This window comes from Crinia signifera, chromosome 7, assembly GCF_055691185.1.
Source record: "Crinia signifera chromosome 7, ASM5569118v1, whole genome shotgun sequence".
Taxonomy (NCBI): domain Eukaryota; kingdom Metazoa; phylum Chordata; class Amphibia; order Anura; family Myobatrachidae; genus Crinia; species Crinia signifera.
In genome coordinates this window covers 163,321,189-163,334,419 of record NC_139223.1, presented here as the reverse complement: position 1 = coordinate 163,334,419, position 13,231 = coordinate 163,321,189, and the positions used below count along the sequence as shown (strand labels likewise).

The following is a 13,231-nucleotide window of genomic DNA, read 5'->3' as shown; positions in this document are numbered from 1 at the left end:
TTAGCGATTCTTACTGAATAACCCCCCAATGTGGAAAATATTCATTCTACTGAAGCTGATGCCGCCGCGCTGTTGTCTATTGCGCTACTGCTAATAGGATATTGTCATGGCCAGCCCCAGTTTCTGGACCAATGTGCATCTTCCCCCAACCTATTGGTGCCACCACCCACCGCTGACAACATTGTGGACATACAGTATAAGAGGTTATTGAATAGGGCTGTTTTTGCTTGGAACGCGACTAGTGTTGGTCAAAGGGAATTTGAATGTAGATGTTTTTTCTTTGGAAAACTTTAACAGCTTCAAACTTTTCTCCTGTAGATAGGCCGCTACCACCGTACCGTGACTACATTAAGTGCGATTTAAATCATATTTTATTTTTAAATCATGTGATTTTTAAATCAGGATTTCAAAAAATTTCAATCCGTACACCCTGATTATTTATATGTTACATAATGCCCATACATATATAAAAAAAAGTTTCAAGCTACTGATTAATAAGACCCTTTTTGTTTTATAGAACACATGATGCCAAATATTCTCAAGAAGGGATTCCTGGAGACTCGGAAAACACAAGAGCCTGTATGGAAGGGCTGTTATGCTGAGATTACGGCGTACAGCCTGCACGTCTACACTACAGACAGCAGCGGCAACCATAGCGCCGTCGCTGATTATGCTCTGTCGGATATTGATAGCATCACTATCACCGGAAGCCATGAGTCCAAGCAGTTGGACGTCTTAATGTCGGACAACCGGCAACTGCAACTGAAGGCCGATTCCGCGTGGGAGGTCTTGGACTGGGGGCAGAAATTATGGGAAGGGGTGCGGGCACTGACTTTAGTTCCAAGGCATATGAAGAATCAGCATGAGGTCATAACCAGGTCATCAAACACAGGAGACCGTAATAGGGACTATCTGGAAAACCAGAAGGCCAATGAACTCTCACGGGACGTAAGCTTAGCCAATGGGTATCACCAAAATATCTTAAAAACTGCGACTCTCTATCGATTAACGATGCAGAATAACTGGAAAGCGTTTACATTTGTCCTCTCCAGCTCCCACCTTACGGCGTATCGGCTCGGGTGTCTCGACGAGGATCCATTGCTCAGCTACAGCGTCGACCTGTGCCTGTCTGTCCAGATGGACGCCCTCGATGGGTATGATTCCTGCTTCCAAGTCATCTTCTCTCAAGATGTTCTACGGCTTAGAACGGAAACGTACCAGAAAGCCCAAGAATGGATGGAGGCGATCATCTCCGCTGCCAACGCTGCTAGAACGGCAGACCAGAACTTGCTGGTGCCTCTCCGAAACAAGTCCAAAGAGCATCCGTCACTGAGGGAGCTGCAGAAGAGTAAGCGTCAGTCGGTGACCACAAGTTTCCTGGGTATCCTGACGACTCTAGCTCTGGAGAGAGGACTCACCGCCCAGAGTTTCAAGTGTGCAGGTGAGAATTCTGGTTGTATACTATCTATCTCTATCTATCTATCTATCTATCTATCTATCTATCTATCTATCTACAGGTGTGTCTAGTCTCCATTCTAGTTGCACCATATTTACAAATTGCTATTGAAATAGGACTCACAAGCAGCTTCTGATGATTACAATGAGATGCGGCACGCCTCTATTCCATGTATTACTGCGGCTGTATCTGCACACTCTATATAGGCATGCTGCAGATCATTTTACTCAGCAGAAGCTGCTTGTGCGCCCTATTCACTCAGTGTTTGCAAATAAGACGCAACTGAATGCAAAAGAATCCCAAATAGATGCCCGGTGCTACTGAGTGGCACAGAGTTTTTATAACATAACTTGTATCACATGGAGGATAGGTGTATGTGGACACATCTCTATCTATCTATCTATCTACCTATCTATCTATCTATCTATCTATCTATCTATCATATGTACAGTAAATGCCTTTCTTCCTGTTATTCTTATCCAGCATAAATTAATTTTCATCTCTTCTCTATCAGAAGAGAATTGCTAATTAATGATACAGCTGGCCGAGGTTGGCTCTCACAGGATACCCCAGTGATACATAGCCATAAACTTGTTGAAGACAGGAGAGTGGTACTGTTCTGTCTCTATTTCATCTGCAGTAGGGAGGCTTCATTCTATAACCAAGATGGCCACCATCTTTACTTCTGAACAGATACAAGGTGCATTCTTGTCTCTGTGTTTCGGCACCATGGTGGAACACGGACCCGTCTCACTTAGCTCAACACTGCTTGTTTACTGCACTGCTACCTACATGGCGTCAGCGTCTGGCGGCCTCTTCACTCTGCACACGGTCCCGCTGCATGCTGGGAGCCTGTTACATGCGTGACTGTGACAGCACGGCTGTACTTCCAAGATACCGATAAATAAACCACTGCACTGGTGAAGTACTGGGCAGGTCAGTGCCTTGACGGCGTCCGCTGCTGCGCACTGTACACTGACGCATTCCACCAGAACTGTGTACAGCTGACCAGTCCCCACCAGCATTAGCGCCTCATATACAAGCAGACCTCTATATCTCCTGGTAAATGCTTGTAAGCCCAAATATACGTCAGGCCTGGGATTCCGTTCTAATCATGGCGGTCGGGTTGCCGGCTGCCAGAATGCCGACATTGGAATCAGCCCATAGCAACATCATGTGAATTTTGGCCTTTGTGTCTGGAACAAACCATGCTGCCAGGCAAGGGGCAGCAAACTGCAGGGTAAATAATGGTTGCTTTTGCATGCAGTTCACAGATGTTAGCTTTTTATTGTTACACTGCAATTTAGATTTCTATTTGAACCCCCCCAAAATGTAACTCCCTCTGCACATGTTACATCTGCCCCACCTGTAGTGCAGCATGGTTTTGCCCATTTGTGCACTTTTTTTGTGCACAAATCTGAAACAGGCCCAATGTCCTAAGTTTAATATGGTAACGATGGGTAGACATAATCGGGTAGAGGCTTGCCATGAAGTCACGGTAGTTACATACATATACACCTGTACTTATGTCTGCAATATACCCACGTCGGCATCCTGACTGCTGTCATCCTGATCGGTAAGTCTGCTGGATGGTGCAGCGTGTGACCGGTGAAGGGGGGGGGGGGGTTTAGGCACTAGCGGGGAAGGTTAGGGGGCAGGGGGAGAGGGCTAACTTACTAACGGCGCCCTGCAGGGATTCCCCATATAGAGGTGCCGTGGTGGTGGCCCCAACCGGGATATTGTATGTATCCCATCCTGCCAATTTGCACCGATCAATGAATGTACATTCAGTCATTACAAATACAGGTGCTGAAAGGTTATGCTATACTTTAGGGTTCCGGTGTGCACCCCTCCTTTGTGTACCCTACATGGGGCTCCCTTTCTATAATACATTGTTGGATGCATACACCCCTCTGGTTGGGGGGATGGGCAGCGTTGGGGTGAGAAGGGCTTTGCTACAAATTCTTCAGTTATTTAGGACAAATTCCAGTAATTGTCGTCATTGTGTCCTCCCTGAATGCGGACAAAGCCCGTCCTAATTGAGACCTTACAGGAGGGACAAATCCGTCCTTTGTTCATCTTGACAAATTAGTGCCAGAAAGTGGCCACGGTCCGAATGGGACTCAAACACAAGCAGCACAAAGATGGGACGTAAGCTACAGTAATAACCTGCTCTTGTCTGCCGGAGGGGGAACAAGTAACAACCGGCCCGCGTCTCAAAGTTTCTTTTTTTTTGTTCCAAATTCCCCTGACATGTCAGTCAGTCAGGACGGCCTTATTTGTTTAGTTAAAGTGATTAAATTGTAATAGCCCAGGACAGGCCATTGTCTTCCTCCTGCCTAATCCTAGCTCCAGAGACTCCAGCTGCCTCCAGTAATTGATTGACAATGACTCGCCGATAAGGAAACATGTTGGTTGGACTGAATGTCTTCCTCATGCACAGCTGAATTAGGCTGTACTCCGTTCCCTTTGTTCCCGGCAGCTCTGGGACGAGGGCTGGGAAATGTAAACAGGCGGAGGAGAATGGCGCGCTCACTGAATAGGGCTGGAGAGGGGAAGACAGTTTGAAGTGTGTCTGGGTTTCTTTGCAAGCGCTTTATTCGGTTCTACGGCCCCTTAATGCGTGCATGGGGCCAGATTCTTGGTGTCTGGAACCAACCGTGCTGCCATTGCAGGGACCGAGATATGTTTATTTTGTTTCTGTGCAGGGTAAATACTTGCTTCTTTTGCATGTAGCCCACAGATGTTAGCTTTATTTTAATACTGCAATTTAGATTTCAGTTTGGACCCCCCCACCCAAACCTAACAGTTAACTCGGGTTGCCTATCCTCCCAGAATGGCCGGGAGTCTTGGGCCCCCCTCCTCGCCCCCCGGAAGGGTGGGCAACCCTCCCGGATTCGGGGGGGACCCCCGCTGCGCCCCTGATCGCGTCATTTAAATGCTGCAATCCGCGTGTGACTGAGTCTGTATACGGAGAAGAACAGAACTTGTATTGTTTAAAAGCCTCAGCTGCTACATGTTAACACTTTGTACAGATTCAGACTCAGTCACACACAAGCCTACGCACTCAGCACAGCCTGCTCCGTATACAGCCTCAGTCACACGCAGTATACAGGTGTCACATATCACATCACTCAGCGCAGTCTGCTCTGTGTACAGCCTCAGTCACACGCAGTATACAGGTGTCACATATCCCATCACTCAGCGCAGTCTGCTCCGTATACAGCCCCAGTCACACGCAGTATACAGGTGTCACATATCACATCACTCAGCGCAGTCTGCTCCGTATACAGCCTCAGTCACACGCTGTATACAGGTGTCACATCACTCAGCGCAGTCTGCTCCATATACAGCCTCAGTCACACGCAGTATACAGGTGTCACATATCACATCACTCAGCGCAGTCTGCTCCGTATACAGCCTCAGTCACACGCAGTATACAGTTGTCACATATCACATCACTCAGCGCAGTCTGCTCCGTATACAGCCTCAGTCACACGCTGTATACAGGTGTCACATCACTCAGCGCAGTCTGCTCCGTATACAGCTTCAGTCACACGCAGTATACAGGTGTCACATATCCCATCACTCAGCGCAGTCTGCTCCATATACAGCCTCAGTCACACGCAGTATACAGTTGTCACATATCACATCACTCAGCGCAGTCTGCTCCGTATACAGCCTCAGTCACACGCAGTATACTGGTGTCACATATCAGACTGGCTTTTACCTATTTGTTCATATAAAGACTGCGGTGCACATGTAAATTGAGTAGTATGGAGTCCAGCACCCGTGGGGGAGGGCGGCCAAACTTGGATGTTATTTTAAAGGGGCAATCATTTACCAGGCGATACCACGCTATTACTTTTGGCTGAGTCTGTATATATATATTTGTGTCCAGAAATAGCACCCCTAACCTCCGCCTATGATTTGCTGGGGCTCCCATGGATGTATTCACCTCGCCTGGTATTCCTGGGGTTAATATGGATGGAACACACGGAATCTGCTTCTCCGTAAGTCACCTGTGATGTTTGCAGCGCCATTGTCCCGGCTTATTGTCCCCTCAGTGTTTCATGCTTCCCGAATACAGTAGATAAAATGGTTCAAAGCCTCCGCCGCCAGCCCCCGGACACGTATCACCCGGGGTGGAGCTGATTTCTGTATTTATTATGGGTATGGATAAAGGAGACATGAAAACATCTGAACCCGCACCTGCACATCAAAGGCTGTACACTAATGGCCAACACACTTCACTTAAAAGCCAGAGTCGCATCAACGTTACACGCCAGTCACTTTGGGCACCGGCGTGTTCTGTGTCCTGCATACATTTACAGTGCGTGTGGACCCCCCCACACACACACACACACACACACACACACACACACACACCTGCGTCTCGTGTTGCTGTCTGCAGACCCCTTGTTGTTTTTAAGAAAATGTTATTGTATTTACAAATGATGGTGAGCGTTCAGCTGGATCCACCAATAGTCCATCGTACTTCCCCTCCATAGCCGTCACATTGTCACCGTCCAGTATGCGGTGTCACACGAGGGTTATTCCTGCTTATATTGTTTGCTTTACCGTTAATCTAACAAAATAATCCAACCGTGGTTTGGTGGGTCACAATAATCAATAAACTAACCTCCACTAAAGGTTTTTCATAGATTTGTTCCCAAAAATCACTAGTGGTCCCTTGCAGTGTAGTGGGAGTGGGGAGGTGAGGAGTCTCCTATCAATGGCCCTTATTCTGATCGGTGCGGCCCGATCAGAAATATGCGGTGATGTCCGTCTTGGCGAATCCCCGCCTTCCATACGGATCGCCACCTCCGTCCGTATGCGGATATGTGGCGGTCCGCATGAATGTGGACGGGGATACGCCTCCTCCATGGTGGGAGCAGCCCCTGCATTCGATGGTCGCCGAACATCGAATGCAGGGCCGCACGCTCCACCAGGTCCCGCAACACAAGACCACACGGACACTTGTCCGTGTGAAATCTTGTATGGGGCGGGCAGCTGACATCCGGCGATGTCAGATGCCCGCCCCGTACCCACGCGTCACGGCCTCATTACCATGCATACGCCCCGCGTTTGCATGGGAACGCCCATGAAACGCGGGGCGTATGCATAGGGTAATGAGGATAAGTAGCCCCTCACGCCCCTCGTGCGGCGTATAAAGAATCCATGCGGCGAAATCGCCTGCACATGCGCAGAGTGACCTCTGCACATGCGCAGACGATAAACATCGGCGGGCCGTACGCAAGCGGGAATATCCGCACCGACCAGAATAAGGCCCAATGTGGTGAGTTTTGAGTGTTTTTGCTATTGCATGTATGCAGAAATCCCTAAAATCCTGCGTGGCACCATAGTACGTGTGTGTGTGTGTGTGTGTGTGTGTGCGTGTGTGCGCGTGTGTGTGTATGGGGGAGCAGTTACTGCTGAGAAGGTAAGTATCAGATATGCATACCCTCCAACATTTGAAGAATAAAAATCGGTACAACCTCAGAAAAGGGGGCGTGACCACGGGTAAAGGGGGTGTGGTCATGGGTAAAGGGGCATGACCACGATCCCTTTTTCTATACTTTCAATGGACACATAAAGTCAGCAACAGCATGCGTCAAAAAACTATGCAAAGCTATTAAAAATAACAGCAGCGTTTAGACACATTTAAAAATAGAAATTAGCAGCACATAATTAAAACTAGAGTAGTTACAAGTAACTACTGTGCCGCTCTAGGTGGGCTGCTGGTGGCATATTAAAATTATTAAGTAATATGTAATATACCAGGCAGCACTGCAGCCCACTAAGCCACCGTGACATGAGCTCAGTTGCAGCCTGCAGCACAGGTGCGTCACACCACACTTATTTTAAAAGTCTGAGCCACTGACTAACTTACAGTGCTGAGTGGCAGCAGGCTCCTCTGATGATCCCCGTGTGTCCATCGCACCCCTCAAGTCTCTGGCTGGCAGATTCGCGGCGCGCCTTTCCAATAGTGCGCACTGGTGCACGGTGCCGGCGCGTGACGCCATGACGCCCGGCCCGGCCCGCAATGCACTCATGGGAGGGAGAGCCGGCGCCGGCGGGCCAAGCACTGCAATCAGCACACGATGAAGCAAGGCCTGGGAGCTCCAGGAGGAATAATTTCATGTAATTGAAAAATCTGTACATTCGGTACATACTGGATTTGCCGGTACAGACTGTTAAAAAACGGTACTGTACCGGCAAATTCGGTACAGTTGGAGGGTATGGATATGTATTGGAAATGGGCCCTGGGAGGTAAGTGTGTTCTGTCCTGCAGCTCTCATGGTTTTGTCCATTTGAGAAGGAGTTTGCCTTTGCAAGAGTACCAGAATAAAGGCCAAAGTACCAACCAATCAGCTCCTAACTCATTTTTTAAACTCAGCCTGTAATATGGCAGTTAGGAGCTGATTGCCTGCTACTTTATCACACTACAAGGCTTAGTACTGTACATCTCTCCCATAATTATGTTTATATACATATAAAATATATATTTTTTTACTTCCTAGAGTGGGCGGGGTCCCGTACACCTGCACAGCGAGAGACGTTGCTGTGTAATCTTTATAATAAGTTGAAGAGTGTGCGTGCGTGTGTGTGTGCGTGTCCGTTGCATTGCGGACACACCGTGGCACTCAGAGCCCCCAAATTTGGCAACAAGGTACCTCTATACCCGGTGGTGTGCACCTCAAAGCCGTTTTTGGGAAATTTCACTTAGAAATTTAAAAAACACCAAGTTTTAATTTGCCTTCATTGATGATCTGGGAAAAAGATTGACGATCTGGGAAACCGTTGTTGAAGGAACAACTCCACACCTGATTTCATTGCTGTCATTGAGTATGACAGACACATTCTAACATTATGGTGAAGACTTTAATCAATTAGGAATAATTGAGGATATACATAGACCAAACATCATTGTACACGCACACACACACACAGTACACCACATATGCACACATAGCACACAACACACATATATACGTAGCGCACCTCACACACTTACACATTGGACAGATACACACAACACAACACACACACATAACACACCACATGCAGTACAACACAAACCCATATACACTACAACACCACCCAAAAACAGTACAACAAACACACACACTTAAATATTGCCAGGATACGCACAGCACACTACACACACATATATATGTAGCGCACCTCACATTTGGCAGATACTGTACACATAACCCAACACACACACACATAACACACCACCCACATTCATTACAACATGCACCCAAAAACAGTACAATACACAAACAAACATTGAACAGATACACACAGCACATTACACACAAACACACATTTATACGTAGCACACCTTACACACTTACGCATTGGGCATATCATACAACACACACACATAACATACCTGTAACAGCACAACACACACCCACATTCACCACACACACACAAAAAACAGTACAACACACAAAACACACACATAAGCTGTGTACACATAGGGGCGATAGGGGCTGAAATCGCTGGAAATATGGTCGCTGGCGACCATATTGCCAGTGATGGGAGTGTGCCCTGGCGATAAATCGCTGGCTGCGCGCTCCCGTTTTCAGCCCCGTTCTAATCGCTGGTAGCAGGAGCTTGCTCCTGTGACCAGCTGATTACCTCTGCGACTCCCCTGGCAGAGGTTCCCTTTTATCAGCGACCATCTCTGGTCCAGGCTTGCCTACCCTCCCGGAATAGCCGGGAGCCTCCCGGAAATCGGGTCCTTCTCCCGGCCCCCCGGGAAGGTGGGCAAGTCTCCCGCATTCTGGGATTTGCCCCGCTCCAGCCTTGCCCGCTGGGTAAAATTACATGAAATCGCGGGTACGCGGGGAGGGGGCGGGGCTTAAATGACGCGATCGCGTCATTTCGCGGCATTTAAGCCACGCCCCCTCCCTCTCGGCCCGCGAATCACGGAGGTTTTCGTCATGGGGGGCGGGGCCAAGTGATGTCAGCCTTGCTCCCGCCCCCCTGATGTGTTGCCTCTCCGGGCTTCTCCCGGAAAGGTGAAGATAAAAGTAGGCAAGTATGCTCTGGTCGCTGATGAAAAGGAGACACTGGGCAATATATTGCTGAGCAATATATCTCCCCGTGTGTACGGGGCTTTAAACATTGCACAGATACACAAAGGAAACACACACATACACATACTGTATATACATAGTACACCTCACACACTTATGCATTGGACAGATACATACAACACAACACACACAACCACATAAAAACAGTACAACACACACAAACACATAAAAAAAAAAGAATTTGCCGTTTATTTAACAGTCTGTACCGGCAAATAAAAACTGTACCTAATGTACCGGTTTTTCTTTTTCCCATATCCGTCTCTGCGCTCCCCGGCCAGTTGCACTGAGAAATCTTTGTCCTGCCCAATGCACCTGTTGATCAATACAAAGTGGGTACACTGCACTCACCCTGTTAGTCAGTTGCATGTTAGGCACTGCTCTGCCTTAAGGGTTTCCCAGACTCTTTTGGTTCATAGATAATGTTTGGTCGATGGCCATGAGCGCTGCATGTATTTGTTTGAATGTTATGAGTGTAAGAAGTTGAAGAATAAGACTGAGATGAAGATTTGTCACGTTATAGTGTACAATTTACTCAATAAATCGTGAAATAAATATGTGTACCTAGAAGTACAATCAAGAAATGAAAGTAGGATTAAAAAAATAAATTCTGATTCAAACTGATAATTGTTTGGATGGGGGTGGGTTGCGAAACAAATCTATAGGTGGAGGGGGGTATGGAAATTGTAGGCATAATTGGTGTTTGGTACACCTACAGGGGGTCCCCAGTTGATGAGAAATTTTCACTACAGTGTCACCATTGGGGGATTTCCAATTGGGGTTCAGGCAGGGGCGTAACTATAGCACCGCAGCCCCCGCCACCGCGGGGGGGGCGCTGTGCATGTGGGGGCGCCGGGGGCTGCGGTGCTATAGTTACCCCCCCCCAATCCCCCGCAGACTTACGTATCTTGCTGGTCCCGGCGGCTCCGTTCTTCTGATAAGGACCACAACAAAATGGCCGCCCATATAGCAAACAGTTCTCTGAAACTGTCTGCTGTACGGGGGCGGCCATTTTGTGGTGGTCCTCAGCAGATGAACGGACGGAGCCGCCGGGACCAGCGCAATAGGTAAGACTGCGGGGGAGGGGGTTAGCATAGGCGATGGGGCGGCCGGGGGTGGGGTGCTCGACGGGGCGGCGGCGGGGGGTGGGTATGGGCGCCCCCCCCCAAAACGTAGCTACGCCACTGGGTTCAGGTGGTCTTTTATTGACCCCTTTACAATCCCATTTTCTCTTCTCCTGGTCTCCCTCAGTGATTGACTATTATTAAGGGAGACCTACGGGATTGTAAAGGGTCCCTAAAAGACCACCTGGATCCCAATTGGGAATCCCGCTATGGTGACACTGTGACCGTGACACTGTAGTGAAAATCCCATCAATTGAGGACCCCATGTAGGTGTACCAAACACCAATTATGCCCACAATATCCATACCCCCTCACCTATAGATTTGTTTTGCAACCCACCCCCATCCAAAAAATTATCAGTTTGAATCAGAACTTATTTTTTAATCCTACTTTCATTTCTTGATTATACTTCTATGTACACTTATATTTTTTTTCACGATTTATTGAGTAAATTGTACACTTTAACATGGCAAATCTTTATCTCAGTCTTATTCTTCAACTACTTACACTCCAAACCTTATTAATGCACCCATTTATGATTGCGATGGCTGGATCGGTGGATTGGCCCGGCGGGTGTAGGGAAGAATTTGGCCCATTGCACCCGTTCCCAGTGGTGCGGGTAGCGCGCGTCACGTCATGACGTCATGTGGCCAGGCCCGCGGACCTGCTCCCACACTCAGGGGCTGCCCCACTGTTTGGTAGAGACACCCGGTGCATGTGCTTTACAGATCTCCAGACCTCAGAGACTGCTGCAGGCAGGATCGGTGAGGGGAGTGGCAGTGGCAGGGAGCGGTGAATTTTTAATTAATTATCGCGCGGTAAGTAACGCCCACCCCGGTCCCCACCCACTCAGCGCCTGTAATTACACCCCTAGAAACTGTACCATTGATTATAGAAGTGGAGGTGTGGCCACGTCCCTTTCTGATTTTGTACCGATTTCTGACCCTCAGATGTTGGAGGGTATGTCATAGGTGGTAAATCTCAGGAGTGGATGTGGAATTCATCAACACATACAAGTTATCAACTCAGGAGCGTTGTGTTTCAAACAACAACACCACACCTGATTTCATTGCCATCATTGAGTATATATGCAAACACATTCTAACATTATGGTGGAATCTATAACAAATTACAATCTTAGGCCTTTGGCACAGCATGTTGTAAAATGACATTTCTCAGCAATTTTGGAAATAAAAAAACCCCAAGGTTTTCCCGGGCAACGCCGAGCGGGTCAGCTAGTAGCTGAATAAAGCCGTACCCACCTGTGTTCTGTCCTGCCATGTATTGTGGTACTTGGATGGATATATTTATTGATCAGCACAATAAAATGAAAACATCAAGGACAAAGCCTCGTACCGTCAAACGCTTTCTACTATACAGACAAGAGCCATTTTGGGCGGGGTCTTGAACTTAAAACAGAAAACTTTGTATTTCAAAGCTTCTTCCCCCTTCCCCCAAATAAACACCCTAATTGCCACCCAGTCCTATGTGCCAGCATTAGCTTTCCAACTTCACTTTGAAGCACCTGATATCAAAGCCAGCCAGCATCTCCGAGTGCTGTGTGCAGGGACGCCACTATTACGGCCCCAGCAGATGTAATCTCGTAGCGAGGACTGAGCAGGAATGGACCAGAATTACAATGAGCTGTGGCAATGACTTAAGTACTGCCGCTATGTACGCAGCATGTTCCCCGCCCATCTTGTGCAGAGAGGGACCTTTGTGCATTCTCTTCATACACTGCTTGGCCAATTCTATGTTAGAAACCTAATTATTCAAAGTTTAATTCAAAACTTTGAACACGACCCTGCCACAGGAGGGCAGCATTGAAGCAAGTCTGCTGGTGACATTTTTGCCCTGTTGCAGCAGAGAAGTGTTGTTATCGTGATGGTGAAATGTCTGGAATCAGCCACAGCTCCGCCATGAAGCAGTAACCATGAGGCAGCAGCTCATGGAAAGCCACCATTGAGTTCTGATGGGCATGTCAGTGTATAAACCATCTGGACTTGGCTGCAGAAGCTGCTGACTCCCATGCCACCTATGTAAGCAGCGTCATCGGGAGCTTCATGGGTGGTGTCTCCATGGCTGAGCAGCCGCACATAAGCCTCCGATGACCATGCGTAGTTCTAAGTGTTGACTGCTTAGATGTACAGAACACCGCCATTGGGCTCTGGAGCAGTGGAAGTTCTGGAATTATGTCTGGTGGACTGACCAAGGATTGGCAGATGCCAATAGGACATGCCCAGGCAGAATGCATACTGGTGTCCAGCAGAAAGTCCACATCTCTGGTCTACAGCTTAATATTTACAGTATTACCAATGTTTTTTGAATAAGGGGTTGATTTCTTTACATAAAAGCTGTGTTGTTTTTTTTATTCACAGTTAGAGGCTAAGTAAAAAAACAAAACAGTTTTCAGGGCAGTAGTTCTCATCTTTAGAAGCTCTTTCCTCTACATGCCACCTGCCCCCCCCATTTTCCTCTACTTTCTGTGCACCTCGCCTCATCTCTCCTCTATATGCCACCCGTGCCCTCCCCTTTCTCCT

At 47.9% G+C, this 13,231-nt stretch overlaps 1 protein-coding gene across 1 annotated transcript in view; it reads left to right on the top strand.

Moving 5' to 3' along the window:
- Window positions 1-13,231, top strand: part of PLEKHM3 (pleckstrin homology domain containing M3) — a 94,290-nt gene that overhangs the window by 21,914 nt on the left and 59,145 nt on the right. The window contains exon 3 of the mRNA XM_083154226.1: window positions 518-1,441. Within this exon, the coding sequence (XP_083010352.1) occupies window positions 518-1,441 (924 nt within the window). The remainder of the gene's footprint in view (window positions 1-517; window positions 1,442-13,231) is intronic.